The following is a 13,460-nucleotide window of genomic DNA, read 5'->3' on the forward strand; positions in this document are numbered from 1 at the left end:
TTCTCTGATCTGTGGTAATGCTTTTCTGCAAAAATAGGGAGATCTTCATGTTTCAAGGCTAAAGTAGGTGAGTAACCCTGCGTGCTGCAATGTAAGGCAGAGGCTCTGGGAGGTGATCACATCTGCAACAGGCCAGTCTGTTTTAGTTGTTCTGCCTGTCCCTGTTCTTCATCGCACATCTAAGTTTAGTCCTGCTTCACTTGCCTATCTCCGATTTCTATAATGTGATTGTTGATTTACAAAAGTAGGTAGGAAGCAGGCTCAGGAATTGCAAAGAAGGTATAAAAATACTACCAAATGCAGAGGGGAAGCATTTTACAGCCACTTAATACGGGTGTAAATTACTACACAGAGAGCAAGGCAATGGAAAAGCAGAGCTGTGGTGGCCATAAGGCTCATCACATAAGAGTCTGTTCATGAGCTAAAACATCTAATACCTTTAAAAACAACTGCTTGTGTTAAAAAATAAATAGAATAAAATCCATTTTCTTGCCTTACTGTTTGTAATCCTCAGGCTGTAAACAGGGAAGAATGTATATATATAATCTTACCACAGTACCCACTATTAGCATGTTGCTGTGAAGTCTTCTAATTTTGTAGAGTGGAAAAACAAGACAATTCTCCTTGGCTTTGCTCAAACAAAGCTCGATCCAAAGCCCATGAGAGTCAGTGGAAGGTCTTAAGTGACTTCAAACACTTTTGAACAGGCCCATAAAGGGTTAACTACAGAGTGGGATTTAAAAATTGTTTGCATTCCTGGCAGGTAGTTAACCAGCTCAATCATTTTGGCACTTTGGTTTAGTTTAGTGCGGCAATCTGTACACTAGAAACAGCCATCTTCATTGCATCCCTGGAATTATAGTGCCAAGTTTTCATCCACAAATGAGTGCGAGAACTTTATTACAAAGGTGCTACCAAGACATGTCTGGCAGTGCTGGAAGCTCTGCAATGAATTTCATATTGCTGGCAGTATTTCTGTCTCAAGGAATAGTTTCCTTTTTGTTTTGCCCAAAGGAATTTTGAATGTATTTACACTGAGTTGGATCTGACTCGTACGTAAGGGAGGGCACTCTCCAGAATGGAGCACACCCTTATCTTCTTGAGGAGGTGATGTGAATGGCAGAGTGCGGCCATACAGACAGGCTGTGGTCCTTTGGGCAGTGACGGTGAAGGATCGAAAGGCTCTGTGGGAACTGAGGGTTAAGCAATCTTCTAGCCTTCACACTGATTTTTTGCTCCAGCCAACAGTAAGGACCCCGAGGGAATTAAAGCTGCCTTGGTATCTGTTGCTGGTAACTCAACCTGCTCGCAGGTCCCCAATACCCTAAAGACAAGCTGTGGTAGAGGGTTTTTCACCCTAAGTTAGGCTCCCCAACTAGTGGACAGACATTACCGATCCACTTGAGGACACAGAGGAGGCTGCAAGATAACATCCCTCCTTTCTCTAGAGTCTGCTCCTCCAGCGTGTGCGTAGGCTGACTCCACTGGCAGCCAGCTCTCTGGCACAACTAAGCTGTCCCTCAAGAGCAATCACATCCCCTTGGCTGCCCTGGGGGCCTCCCCAGGGCTGAGCACCAGTTGCGCATGGAAGCACACTTTACCCAACAGGGCAGAAGCCACTGCTGCCATGGCCTGCTGGGTGGTGTAGTTAAAGGTGTACCTGTGGACTGGGTCCCAGTGAGGGGCAGGCTCTCCATGTCATCGTATATGGCAACGATATTGATAGTGTACTCAGAACCCGGCCTGAGGCCATGCAGCTCAGCAGTGTCTTCTTCGCCACCTGGGGCCGGCAATAGCTCATGGATTCCATCCTCAGGGCTTGAGTAGGTCACCCTGTACCTGGTGACTTGCCCCTGCGGGCTTTCCCAAGCAATTTTGATGGAATCAACATCCACCTCAGTGAATGTTAGTCCTTTAGGGCGGTCAATGTCTGTTAGGCAAATTAACGGTAAGAGGTTAAGTGATAAAAAGCAGGTTGTAGGCGAGGGGAAAAAAAAAAAGCATTTCTATTACATGCAAAGCAGTTCTTCGCTTTTGTGCGGGAGAGGGGTACTTGATTCTCCTCTGTGCTGCACCTTGCACGCATGCTTACACCTGTGCAGAGTAAGCTTGAGAGTCTGCGAGTGCCAGACAGCAGGAAGGCAATCCTGGCCTTGTCAAAGCCAATAGGACTTGCACCACTGCCTTCAAAGCAGCCAGGACCCTGACCACTACCTACATCAAGGCCCCTTTGGCTCTGACGCCCCTTTTACACAACTCTAGCAGCATCAAGCCACCTTCAAGTAGCCAAGAGAAAAAAAAAATATATAGCCATTTGAAGACCCATTCCTATTACCAGAGCCAGTTCCTAGTGCAAAAGGCAGCCAGATAACCCACTTGACTGGGTAAGTTCAAGTGCTTGCTTTTATTGTTGTAAGCTGCTGTGCAAAGTGCCAGTCCAAGGAGAACCAGTCCCACTATTTTCTTTCATAAATTAATATCCAATCAACACACTTATCAAGAAAGCAAGTTACTTCATATAATTTAAAATTTTAAAACAGTTAGAACATTTTCAGCTTTGTAATGAGCGCACAGGGAATGTCCACAAGTGCAACTGGGTCATACACACACCTCCTAGTTAGTCACTGGATTTGTCTAGCGAGATTGGAGCTCGGTGCTAGACTGCAAGGTAAGCGAGCCTTGCTCCAAAAGAGTCTAGCACAGCTACCATGGAGCTATACCCATTTGTTACACAAAATGGGAGGATCTGGCATATCATTTTTATATGGGATCCAAATTATTCTTTTCTATAAGATTCCAACTTTATTTGCTGTGTTATGTTAGTTCTACATTCTCTAGCTGGCAAAGGTGATTTTTTTCCAGGAATTTGTTTGGCTTGAAATGGATGTGACTATCTTTTCCCATCTCTGCAAAGCTTCAGGGAAGCTCCTTTTGTCTTTAGTACAATTCTGTAATTAGTTGGGGCTGAGCTGTGGTTTAGAATACAAACCTGAGCAAGGGAATAACGTGCACAGAAATGCCTATGCCAGGGGTGTCCTCGGAAAAGGCACCTGACGTTAGAGACATCCCTCTGACTTGCATGTTCCCCCTTGCCTAGAGGAGTACTGCTGTTCTGTACAGGGAGGTAGGGCAATATAAGGCTGAGCTCTGCCTTCCTTCCCAGGGCCCAGTCTCAAGTTCTCGATAGCTCATACAGTTTTTCTTATTCCCTTGCACAGGGCAAGTGCTCTCAAACCCAGTCCAGCCCTTTAACAGGAAGGGGGTAAAATCACCTTTGCCACCCAGCTCCAGAAGGGAGATCTTGGCACATTTTTCCACTGATTGGCTGAAGGCAAACAAAACTCAGACTTTGCAGCTTTACTGAAAGAAAATCAAAAGCGCAGCATTTTGGGGGCAGGGAATTGCATTTTGCCAGCAATGTGGGGGAGAGGGACTGCTTTTTTGCCAGTGTCTGCAATTTAGGTGCATGGTACTTATCGCAGAGCAGGATACTTTGCCCTCTCCTGGAAACTAGGCACCTGCTAGTTGCTGTCACTGAGGATCCAACACTGCATGGTAGATTTGGACATCAATAGATAACATTGCTTTGTTACTGTGAAGTGAAATACATACTGGTGACGGCTGTCTCAACCAAGGGGAGGCTCTCTCCGTTATGATTCTGAGCGTAGACACTGACCATATACTCGACTGTGGGCTGCAGGCCTTCAATAGTGACTTGTGTTTGATCTGGCAGGAAAGAACAACATTGGCTTAATTTGGAACAAGGATAATATTAGCTCTTGGTGCCCCGAGCCTCCTCCAACAAGCAAGTTGGAAATGGTTGCGAGTTAAAAAGCAGCTGTGGAGAAAACCTCTTCTTCCTCCTCACTACAAAAAGGCTGTGTTGGACAGCAGAAGTGTTAAATCACAAGTGAAGCAGTTCTTATTGCAAGACTCTGGTGCCCACCCAGCCACACAGGAGTATCTTGGGGAAAAATATCATGGAGTCTCACTCTGTGCAAGTTCTTTTGCAAAAGGCAAAACTGACCCAGGGACTGGGGAAAACCCAGGGTGCCTGCAATTCTGTTCAGAGACTGCAGCATGAGCACAGTGTTTTCTAAGGCCCTTCAACCCTGTCAGTTGTATTTTTATGCCTTTAAGGCCTTATCCCTTGCACGGGGATAAAAAGTACAGCCTTCCCTCCTCCTCCAAGCTTGCAGAGGGGAGGGGAGGGCAACGCTGACAGGCTGTTCCACATTTTACCTTGGAATTGCATTAGCTGTTCCCTGTCTTTGTGTGGGCCTCTTCAACTGGACTAAGCTACAGAGCACTGGCCTCTAAGTGGCCCTGAATAAGAGGCCTGTGTGAGCCATTTCATGATTAATTGTCAAAGTGACTTAGAGTTGACACCTCTGGTTTAACTTCTGCTTGTACTAGGCCTCTCTGGCAGTGCAGGACAAGAGATCTGCAAACTGTACCTGCTCAAAGGCCCCACAGCTAAAAGGGCACGTTAGCACAGTAGGGAGGAAGGAAAACAAAACAAGCCCAAGAGGAGACCAGCCTGCATTTTCTGGGATAGGACTGAACATTAACCCAATTGCAACAGCAGCTGGGTATCCCCAAGTGCTAATCTCAGCAAATCTCACAAAAACCAACTGAAAGCGTTCCAGTGAGCAAACTGAGAACTGGCTGGCAGATCCTTTAAGGTAACAAGGTCAAGCTTGTAGTGTATGTGACTGAGTCCATGCTATCAAGTCACCCTCAGGAGGATTTCTGAGGAAGTTCTGCTGGATTTCAGAAAATCCAAGGGCGCTCCCTTGAAATTCAGGTGCCTCTCGGAGACACTGAGGTTGCCAAGAGTGAAGCTTTACAGCAGAGCTGCCTCACAGAAATGTGAGCCTTACAAAGCAAAAACCTGCCCCAGCTTCTCCTGGATGAGACCCTACTGCAGTCAGGAGGATGACAAAAAGGTATGGTAGGAGAGTTTGGTTTAGAGCATATGCCTAGCACTTGACAGTGTTCATTTTAGCTGCCACCTCTTGGCTTCTTTACAGACCTGATGAAGAATGTAATGTATTCTTACCTGGAGGAACATTTTTAGTTTTTGTGGGCCCATGTCCTTTCTTGGGGACAGCTGTTACCCGATAACCTGTGACTGGGGATGTTGAAGGCAGCCATCTGACACTGATACTGTTGTCCTGGACATCGGTTACTTGCATCTGGGATGGTGTGTCTATTTCTGGGCAGGAAAAATAAGCTTTGTGAGTATGTGTGCTAGAGGAAACCCTCCCTCCTCACCTCCTCTTTGGATCCCACTGTTACCTCCTAGCTGAATTTTATTCTGCTCTTCCTTTTCTAAGTGGTGCCTCTCTGAAGAGAAAAAGCACATGCTGCTATTTATCTTTCACAGTAGCCCACAGCAAAGAGGCCTTAACTATGACATGTGAATGACTGACCTCATATCAAGGTCAGCTGAGAGTTTCTGTTGTTGTTTTGAAAGGTCATAAATGCCTTTGTCTACAGGTACAATAGGAGTAGGATTAGGCCATATCCAGACCAGGAGTGAAAAGACGGTTGTGAAATTAGGATTAGATAATATGGGAGTGCACCAGAAGCACCAAAGAGTTGAACCAACAGTTGAACCAACCCTGGTATGAAAGACCAACAGGATTTCCACCCTGCAACAAACAGCCAAATATTGCTCGTATCCCCAGCTGGGCTTCAAAGGGTCTCCCTCCTCCAGAAGTCCAAGTCCACGATCCCCTTCTGTGTCATATTAGCATGTTGGGCCACCATGACATGCAACTCCACTGAAAATGACGGGCTAATAACATAGCCCATGACTTGTAAAAGAAACCAAGGATCACTGATACAGCTTAATGGGGTTAAGCCAACACATAGCTGTGTGAGGGTTTTGCTGCGGTTGTTTTGTTTTTTTGTTTTTCTCCTCCTAATTGTTTGTTTTTGTTTCTCACCCCCCAACAGGTCTCACCTGTTTTGTAGGTGACAGTGACTGGCTTGCTGCTGGCAGGGCTGTCCCCACGGCCAGTTACTGCATACACAGTGATGGTGTAGTCAACGCCAGGTTTGAGGCCACTGATGGTAGCGGTGGACATGGTGCCAGGCACTGTAAATTCCTGCACGGGACTACTTCCACCTAGGAAGAGTGAGGCAGAAAAAGCAACGTAATGGATATCTTCATTTTACACATACTTTATATTATCACAAAAAACAGGATAGTCTTGTATCTGCTATGTCAAAGAAAGGATCCCATTGATTTCAGCGGATCTTGGGTCAAAGTCTTTTTCAGTCTGTTCCAAGGAACAAATGAAATACACAGAACCACCACTACAGTGACTGAAGTACTCTAGATGCAGTTGTTCTTTCTGGTAGATAAAAGTGATTTGCTCTCCTTTAAAAATAAACCTTATACTTGAAAGTCTTCTCTAAATGTGCTGCAAGGACCTCAGAGCCCTGAGGTTATTTTGTCTGCTGCAAACTTTCTTTTGCTATATGCTGCGACTTTCAAATGGCCTCAGAATAGAGCTTGTGGTTGGTGACTGACAATAGCAGCCTGCCCTCACCTGTTTCACCGTAAGTGATCCGGTAGTATCTGACTGTCACTGCAGGAGCATCCCAGGAAATCACAAGGCTGGTTGGGCTCGTGGGGGTGACTTCTAGGTCCCTTGGAACATCAGACACTAGAAAAACAGAATTGAAAGAGTTTAACAGTTAGCATACACCAGCTACGTGTTCCACCTATCATACTGTGCTCCTCTGCCACTCATCTGTCTTAGTACTAACCCATGCACACAGGTCTCTCTGACTGATGTAACTGGTTAAAAACCAACAGGCCTCTGACTAGATTCAATGGAAAAAAATTCTGCTGGCTCCAAGCCCTGTCAGCCTGATCTGGAAGTGGCATGGGTCCTCCCACCTCACTCTGGATCCGGCCCTCCCTCAGTATCAAAGGTGCTTTCTTCATGAGCACAGTTTCACCAGCCAGAAAGGAAGAACTGTTTTAACAGCAACTGCTTTGCTAGAGGAGACCCCATACTCCCAAGGTAACTTCTCAGTCTTTTCCCAGGGCTTACCCGTTGTTTGCTGGCCAACCAAGGGCAGACTCTCCTCTCTGCCGTTGATGGCGACGATGCTGACCACGTACTCTGTCCCTGGGAGCAGGTTGGTAAGGGTGATGGAGTTCCGGGAAGGGGGCACGCGGTCCTCCTTGGGCCTGCCAGCAACGTGCTCCGGGTGATACCGGATTTTATAGCCCGTAATGGTGGCACGAGGAGCAATCCAGTGGACAGTAAAGGAGTTGGCAGTTATATCCGAGAAGTCAAGGCCAGTGGGGGAATCAAGACCTGGGTATTTCAAAGAGATGAGAGACTGAGCTCAACTGAACTACTGGTAAGCATCATCTTGCTGCACTGCCACATTGCATTAAGCTTTGTGTCAAGACAGTGCCAGACCTTAAGACAAACATGATTCAGCTGTGGAACTAAACACATGCATTCAGGATCAAACAGATCTAAACAAATACTGTAACACAATTTCAGGAAGTAATGTACGGCAACTTTGGTCTACATTTGGAGTCCTCTAAATCAGCAGCCTGGCAGGTTTTAATGTTTGCTCCCATACAGACACAACAAAAGCACAGCATAAAAACACCCATGACTAACACGCTGTTTCTGTGACCAACACATTATTTCGGTTACACAGTTACGAAACTGCAGGAAGACAGAGTGATGGATATGTTATGGCCAAGCCTCAGGATATGCAGACAGCCCTTTGGATCATTCTCTAATGGCAAGGCTCTACTTGGGCTTGTTCTTAGGCAGATGTGGTTGGTATAGTCACACCGAGGTCTACAATGTCCATTTAAAACCAACAGAAGATCTGGCTTTCAGGCATAATGAGATAAGAGATTTCTCAGTGTTTTTCAGGATGTAAATTTACATTGCTGTTTGGTGTCTCATTGCTGACCTGCCAACAAGGTGATAATACACAGCAAGAGCAGCAAAGTCATGCTAATGGACACTTAATGGATGACATTAACAGCTAATGTATCTTAGGCTGAGTCTAAGTACCTGTTTTTTGGATTCCAGACAAAGGTGCACTCTCATGTTGCTCAGAAACACTGTAGACTCTCACCAGATACTCAGTACCAGGCAGCAGATCTGTGGAGTTGAAGTACAGTGATTTAGACTTATTTCTTTGCATCTTTACTCATGGCTGGAACTCTCTTGAAAACCTATGCAATTTTAACTGTATTTCTTAAGGGAGGGGGAGTGGGGAAAAATCAAGTTTTCCTTGATGGAAAAATCTGAGCCTCAAGGTTAATCAGAAATTTAAACCAATTTCTTCTGTGGCCTTCAGGTTGCTTACAATATTTTAGCCTGAAGTAAGGAGCATAGTATCCTGTATCACTGTTACAGAGTTGGTCCCCTATCTGAAAGCAGATATTGTCTCTCACTCAACCAAACCGGTTTCTGGGATGGGAAAAAAAGCTTCAATAAAACAGTTTTTGCACTAGCAAGAGCAAATTAATACCAGTTTTTTGAAAAATGCCAGAGTCTTACTGCATGTCCCGTAAGGTTCCAAACAGTATTTGTTTTCTGGTCCTAAACATACAGAATCAAAGAAGCAATGACCTTTTGCATATTTTGATCCTTTCCCTGGACCTCTGCATGGCAAGTCCTTGACATTTTTGTCAAACGAGGTGAGTAATATGTATTTACTCTTAATACCTAACTAGGCTGTAAATCAAAGTAGTTGCTGCACAGCCTGACTCATCACTGTCCTTGGGCTGACAGGAAAACCTTACTGTGGTTTGGCTTTAACTTGGTTAAAGCAAATGGCCAAACACCACTTGGTGAGAGTTTGTATGAGGCTACTTTGACAGCAGCTTAGATAGCTGAGAATTTGGGCAGTTATACTCACACAAAGCAGTTTTTCTTTTGCCTCATCTTACATCATGTCTCCACCCAGGAATTCTCTCGGTTTGGGATACTCAGTAAATGTGTTCATATCGACCCTGCTATCCCACCCCCCAATTCATGTCCCATTTGCAGCCATGAAAGCTGCACTTGCCCAGTCCCTTCCCTGATGCTACAATGTGCCATTATGCACTAAAAAAAAAAAAGTCATATAGCTGATATAAACAAGGGAGAAGAGCTAATAGCCAATGGACCAGGACTCATGCAATAAGAGGGGTCTTATATTTGTTGGCTTACATATATAACCTTCTTACTTGTCAAAATCACCATATTGTCCGAGGGTGAAATTGTCAGCTCTGCAACATCTTCCTCCTTCTTCACAGGTGAGTAGCGCACCAAGAAACTGCTCAGCACAATGGAAGTTGGTGGGGTCCAAGTCACTCGCATAGCATCAGGCCCCACATTAGTGAAGCGGAGATCAGTGGGAGCAGGCACAGCTACATAGCAAAGAACAAATATAGCTCCACTTTCTCTCCGAGGTAAAAGCTGATCAAGATGCATGTTCAGGGAATCACCAGAGAAGCTATCTCATGCATAACAGACTACTGTGTCAGATCCATGCAAATAGGACTTATAAACTACGTTTGGTTCTACTACAGTTAGAGAAAAATGTCTGTACTACTGTCAGGCTCCTTTAACCTCTTGGCAATTCCCAATACTTTAAATACGCCCTGTGGGATTAATTTGAAAACAAGGTAGCAAGTTTCAGTAATGTGCTCCTTGCAGCTGGATTTCACATTACAGATGCAGAGCCAAGAGAGGCTTAAAGTTGCCATACAGCAGCTTACAGATGGAAAAGTCAGCTCGTCTAGAATTCACACATGCACACACAGAAGAGGAGAGGGTACATCACTAATTTCCTATGACTCTACTTCTACTTGTGTCGGAGGATTTACAGCCTGGGGATTCAAACAATAGGATTTCATGCAAGAACCAGTCCTCAGCTCGCCTTCTGCCCATGCATTACGAAGACCCTTGACGGTGTGACATGGCTGTCAATGGCATGTACTCAGGGAGTGGTGTTTCATCTGCATCTCTGAGGGCATTGCGGAAAGAGTGGGGCCACCACTGAAACAGACCGCTAGCAGCCCAGATGGCTTAGCCAGCCATCAAGGCTAGGGATAGCCTGGAGGGTGTCTGCTGAACTGCACCCACCTTTTGGCACTCATACTTTGGGGAAATCACCATTTGAAAGTCTAGCAACTATACAGCTCAAATTTCAAACTTTGATTCCAACTGGATCCCAAAAGTCAGAATAGCTGAACACGAATGAGCCTGGCAGCTCTGCAGCCATTTGCAGTACTAAAATGACACAAATTAGGAAACTGAGTGGCACATTTCCATCCCCAGCTGCAGTTCAGAAACAAGAGTGAGCTGGGTTTGTCTACCTTTGCCCAGTGGGCAGCCCGATTCCTCTTTGGACAAAGCCCTGTCATCCCGACAGCTAGTGACAGCATGAAACACCGTCCATGTCACAAAACACAGAAGTTTTCAAAATTCACCCGTTTGCTGTGTCAGAGTGGTAGGGGCGCTCTCTCCGCCATTAATGAGTGTGATTACACTGATGTCGTAATCAATGCCCGGCTCCAAGCCTGTGACTGTGTAGTATCCTACTGAGGAGTCCACAAAATCTTCAAAAATAGGGACACTTTCTCCTGCCGCAACTACTGTGATGCGGTAACCAATAATGGTGGAGGCATTTAACGGGGTCCACCTCAGGCCGATGCTCGAGTCAGTTATGTCAACAAAGCTTAGGTCAGTGAGTTGGGGCACCTCTAATAAGTTAAAGAGCAAAGGGGAAAGGCAAAGACATACAGGGGCAAAAGAAAGACAAGGGAGAAAAAAGCAGTGGTCATCACTATTAACATTGACGAAACTTTAGAAGCAATTGCGGTGATATGCAGAATTTCTCTCGGGTTTAGGGGAAAAGGGTTTTTCCTTTTGCTGTTTATATCATACCCTTCTAAGCAATCCCCAGCTGCCTCCCACTGCAGACAGAGGCTGAAACCCAGCTCCCCTGAGACAATGCACTTCCCACTTTAGCTTGCTTTAGGCCTTTTTGAAATTTGCACACCTAGGCACTTAACTTGCATCAAATTTACTTTGAGCAATGATGAGACAAAGACCCATCATCTTCTGAGGAAAATATAAAAGGAAAAGAAGTACTAATTTGTTTGCAGGTGAGAAGACAAAAGAAAAAGAACCTTTTCTTGTCCATAACATACAAGTCAAACAAACTCCTCTGACTCCTCTGGAGAGTGGATCACTCTCTAGAGTTTTTGTCTTGTTCAAATGTTGAGTTTATTTTCAAGATCAAAATAAGAGAAAGTTATCAACCCATTTGAAGTGGCTAAACTGGCCTAGACCCTCACGTAGTGAGAATCCTTGTAAAGCTGCAGTTAGGCTAATGCAGTATCGAAGCTATTTACATCAGACTTGGAAAAAATCTCAGCTCCCCATAATGGCTTGAGGATCTGGTCCAGAGTTCCTCAAGTTCTACTTACCACTAACTGCTGCAGTATATGTGCTAAAAAAAGATGATCTAGAACAGCGAGTAATAAAACACTTTCTTCAAAAAAAATGGTTAAAAGTCATGTTTAGATTGTAAGTACTCCATAAGAACATCCCCATATTCAGAGGTTATGCCCAGCATGTGACGTGGCCAAGAAGATGGATTTCTTAGCTAAACTTTTCAAGATCTCAGAGCTGAGCCACTGAATTAGAATCCTCTTTACTAACCTTTTAAATATTGCCTGAACTTCTGCATGGCAAACATGCACAGCTGTGACTGTTTTTCCCATGGATATTATTTCTATGGCAAAGCTGTTCTTTTCCTGCATGTTAGGACCAACAAAATTGGGGGAGGGTGTTAACTGCATTTTTAATCTACAATGGCCAAACCCTCAGCTGCTCAAGTCAATAAATTTGTATTGATTTAAGCCACAGGATTTGGCTGTATAACTTCAGCAGAATGATCCTGAAATCAGGGGGAAGAAATGGGTACTCTTCCCCACTCAGGATCAGATACCAACAGGTGAGTCAAAGATGGAGGACTCAGTATCCCTTCTGTTGGGTCATTACAAGTTAGCTTGAAAAGGAATTATGGGATAGTAATTTTGCAAAAGATTGACTTTAATAAGAGTGGTTATGTTCTATTTTAATGCCCTGCTGTGAAAAAACATTTTTTTACAGAATAAATGCCAAAAATGCTTATTTTTCTGTAAAAATCATTGTTTATCCACGTGGAATGCATGTATCATATCACCTTTAAAGAGTACTAAAAGCCAGAGACATACATTTTTAGCTTTCCCCCCCACCAGAAGATGGGGAAGGGTTAAAGCTATCACTGCTTTAATTATGCAGGATCACAGTATTAGTTCTCCCATAGGGAGCATACAGCACCTCAGTGAAGCATGGAAATTTTAAAGCAATGTTATAAGAGCAAGCAAACATGATAGCTGGCATCATTTCAGGGCTGAGCAGAAACAAAAACAAACAAAGCCCTCACAAAGGAAAATGAAATCAAACCATCTGGGGAAGATGGACATTAATTTTGCTACTGTGGCTACAAAGGGAGTTTCTGCAGTCATCTGAGCGTGTAGTGTGAGGAAACACATACCGCTAGTGTCCCAGAAGTGCTATGCAGATGAACCTTTCAATCTCTGCTCTCCTCTCCTTGTGCTGAAGTGATCTTCTGCCATTGCTTGCTGCCAAAAGTTCTCTTTTGCTTGCTTCCCACTCATACCCCACTTTCCTACTTCCCACTTTCCTACTTCCTACTGACGAAGCCAGGCCAGATCTCTATCATTCTCCAGCTTGGTGTCCTGATAAGACAGATCCATCTCCCTTACACACACTGTCTATGGACTGACAGTGTAAGCTGCCCATATGGAGAAGTAAAGGGTATAGACTGCTCTATCAGTCCCTGGCACGTGGCTATTCTGCTTCTCGAGATTAAACATCATGTTTAAGCCCTTTACTAGAGTAATGGGAGTTCTGCAGTGCAGAGCTCTCTGGCTCAGCAATTTGTCTTTGAGTGGCAGCAACTGCTGCACATCCGTTTGTTACCTTGTGTGATGGTTTTAGAGATGGGTGTGCTCTCCTGGTTGTCCTTGACTGAGTAAACGCTGACGTTGTACTCCACACCAGGGCTCAGGTTTTCAAAGGTGCAAGAGGTCTGATCCGCTTCTACTACTTCCTCCAAGGTATAACCCTGCTGCCCATTGGTAGGAACAGTGGTAACTCGGTACCCAGTGATGCCTGAAATACAGATAACCAGTATGCAGTAATCCCATGCTGTATTTATTTACCTTAGGTCTTAATATAAACAGCTGAAGGAAACATACTACACTTAAGTTTGCCACCCTGAGCCCAGCAGGCAAGAAGTTGCTTTGCTAAGTATCCTGAAATGAGTTTCCCAAGAGGCAGCCATGCCACTCACAACGTTATTTTCATTCCCTCTGAAACTCTATCATGCTGAAA

The 13,460-nt window shown here is 44.7% G+C and overlaps 1 protein-coding gene across 5 annotated transcripts in view; it reads right to left on the minus strand.

Annotated features, from left to right (window-relative positions):
- FN1 (fibronectin 1) overlaps window positions 1-13,460 on the minus strand; it is a 55,956-nt gene that overhangs the window by 11,133 nt on the left and 31,363 nt on the right. For 2 of the 5 annotated variants that reach the window (XM_064515357.1, XM_064515356.1), the window contains exons 24-33: window positions 13,047-13,238; window positions 10,481-10,753; window positions 9,233-9,415; window positions 8,070-8,159; window positions 7,074-7,343; window positions 6,564-6,680; window positions 5,972-6,136; window positions 5,063-5,218; window positions 3,613-3,726; window positions 1,661-1,930 (exon numbers count right to left, since the gene is read on the minus strand). In XM_064515357.1, the coding sequence (XP_064371427.1) occupies window positions 1,661-1,930; window positions 3,613-3,726; window positions 5,063-5,218; window positions 5,972-6,136; window positions 6,564-6,680; window positions 7,074-7,343; window positions 8,070-8,159; window positions 9,233-9,415; window positions 10,481-10,753; window positions 13,047-13,238 (1,830 nt within the window). The remainder of the gene's footprint in view (window positions 1-1,660; window positions 1,931-3,612; window positions 3,727-5,062; window positions 5,219-5,971; window positions 6,137-6,563; window positions 6,681-7,073; window positions 7,344-8,069; window positions 8,160-9,232; window positions 9,416-10,480; window positions 10,754-13,046; window positions 13,239-13,460) is intronic. The other 3 variants (XM_064515359.1, XM_064515358.1, XM_064515360.1) reach the window with 3 other exon arrangements.

The sequence above is a fragment of the Dromaius novaehollandiae genome, chromosome 7 (assembly GCF_036370855.1).
Source record: "Dromaius novaehollandiae isolate bDroNov1 chromosome 7, bDroNov1.hap1, whole genome shotgun sequence".
Classification (NCBI taxonomy): Eukaryota; Metazoa; Chordata; class Aves; order Casuariiformes; family Dromaiidae; genus Dromaius; species Dromaius novaehollandiae.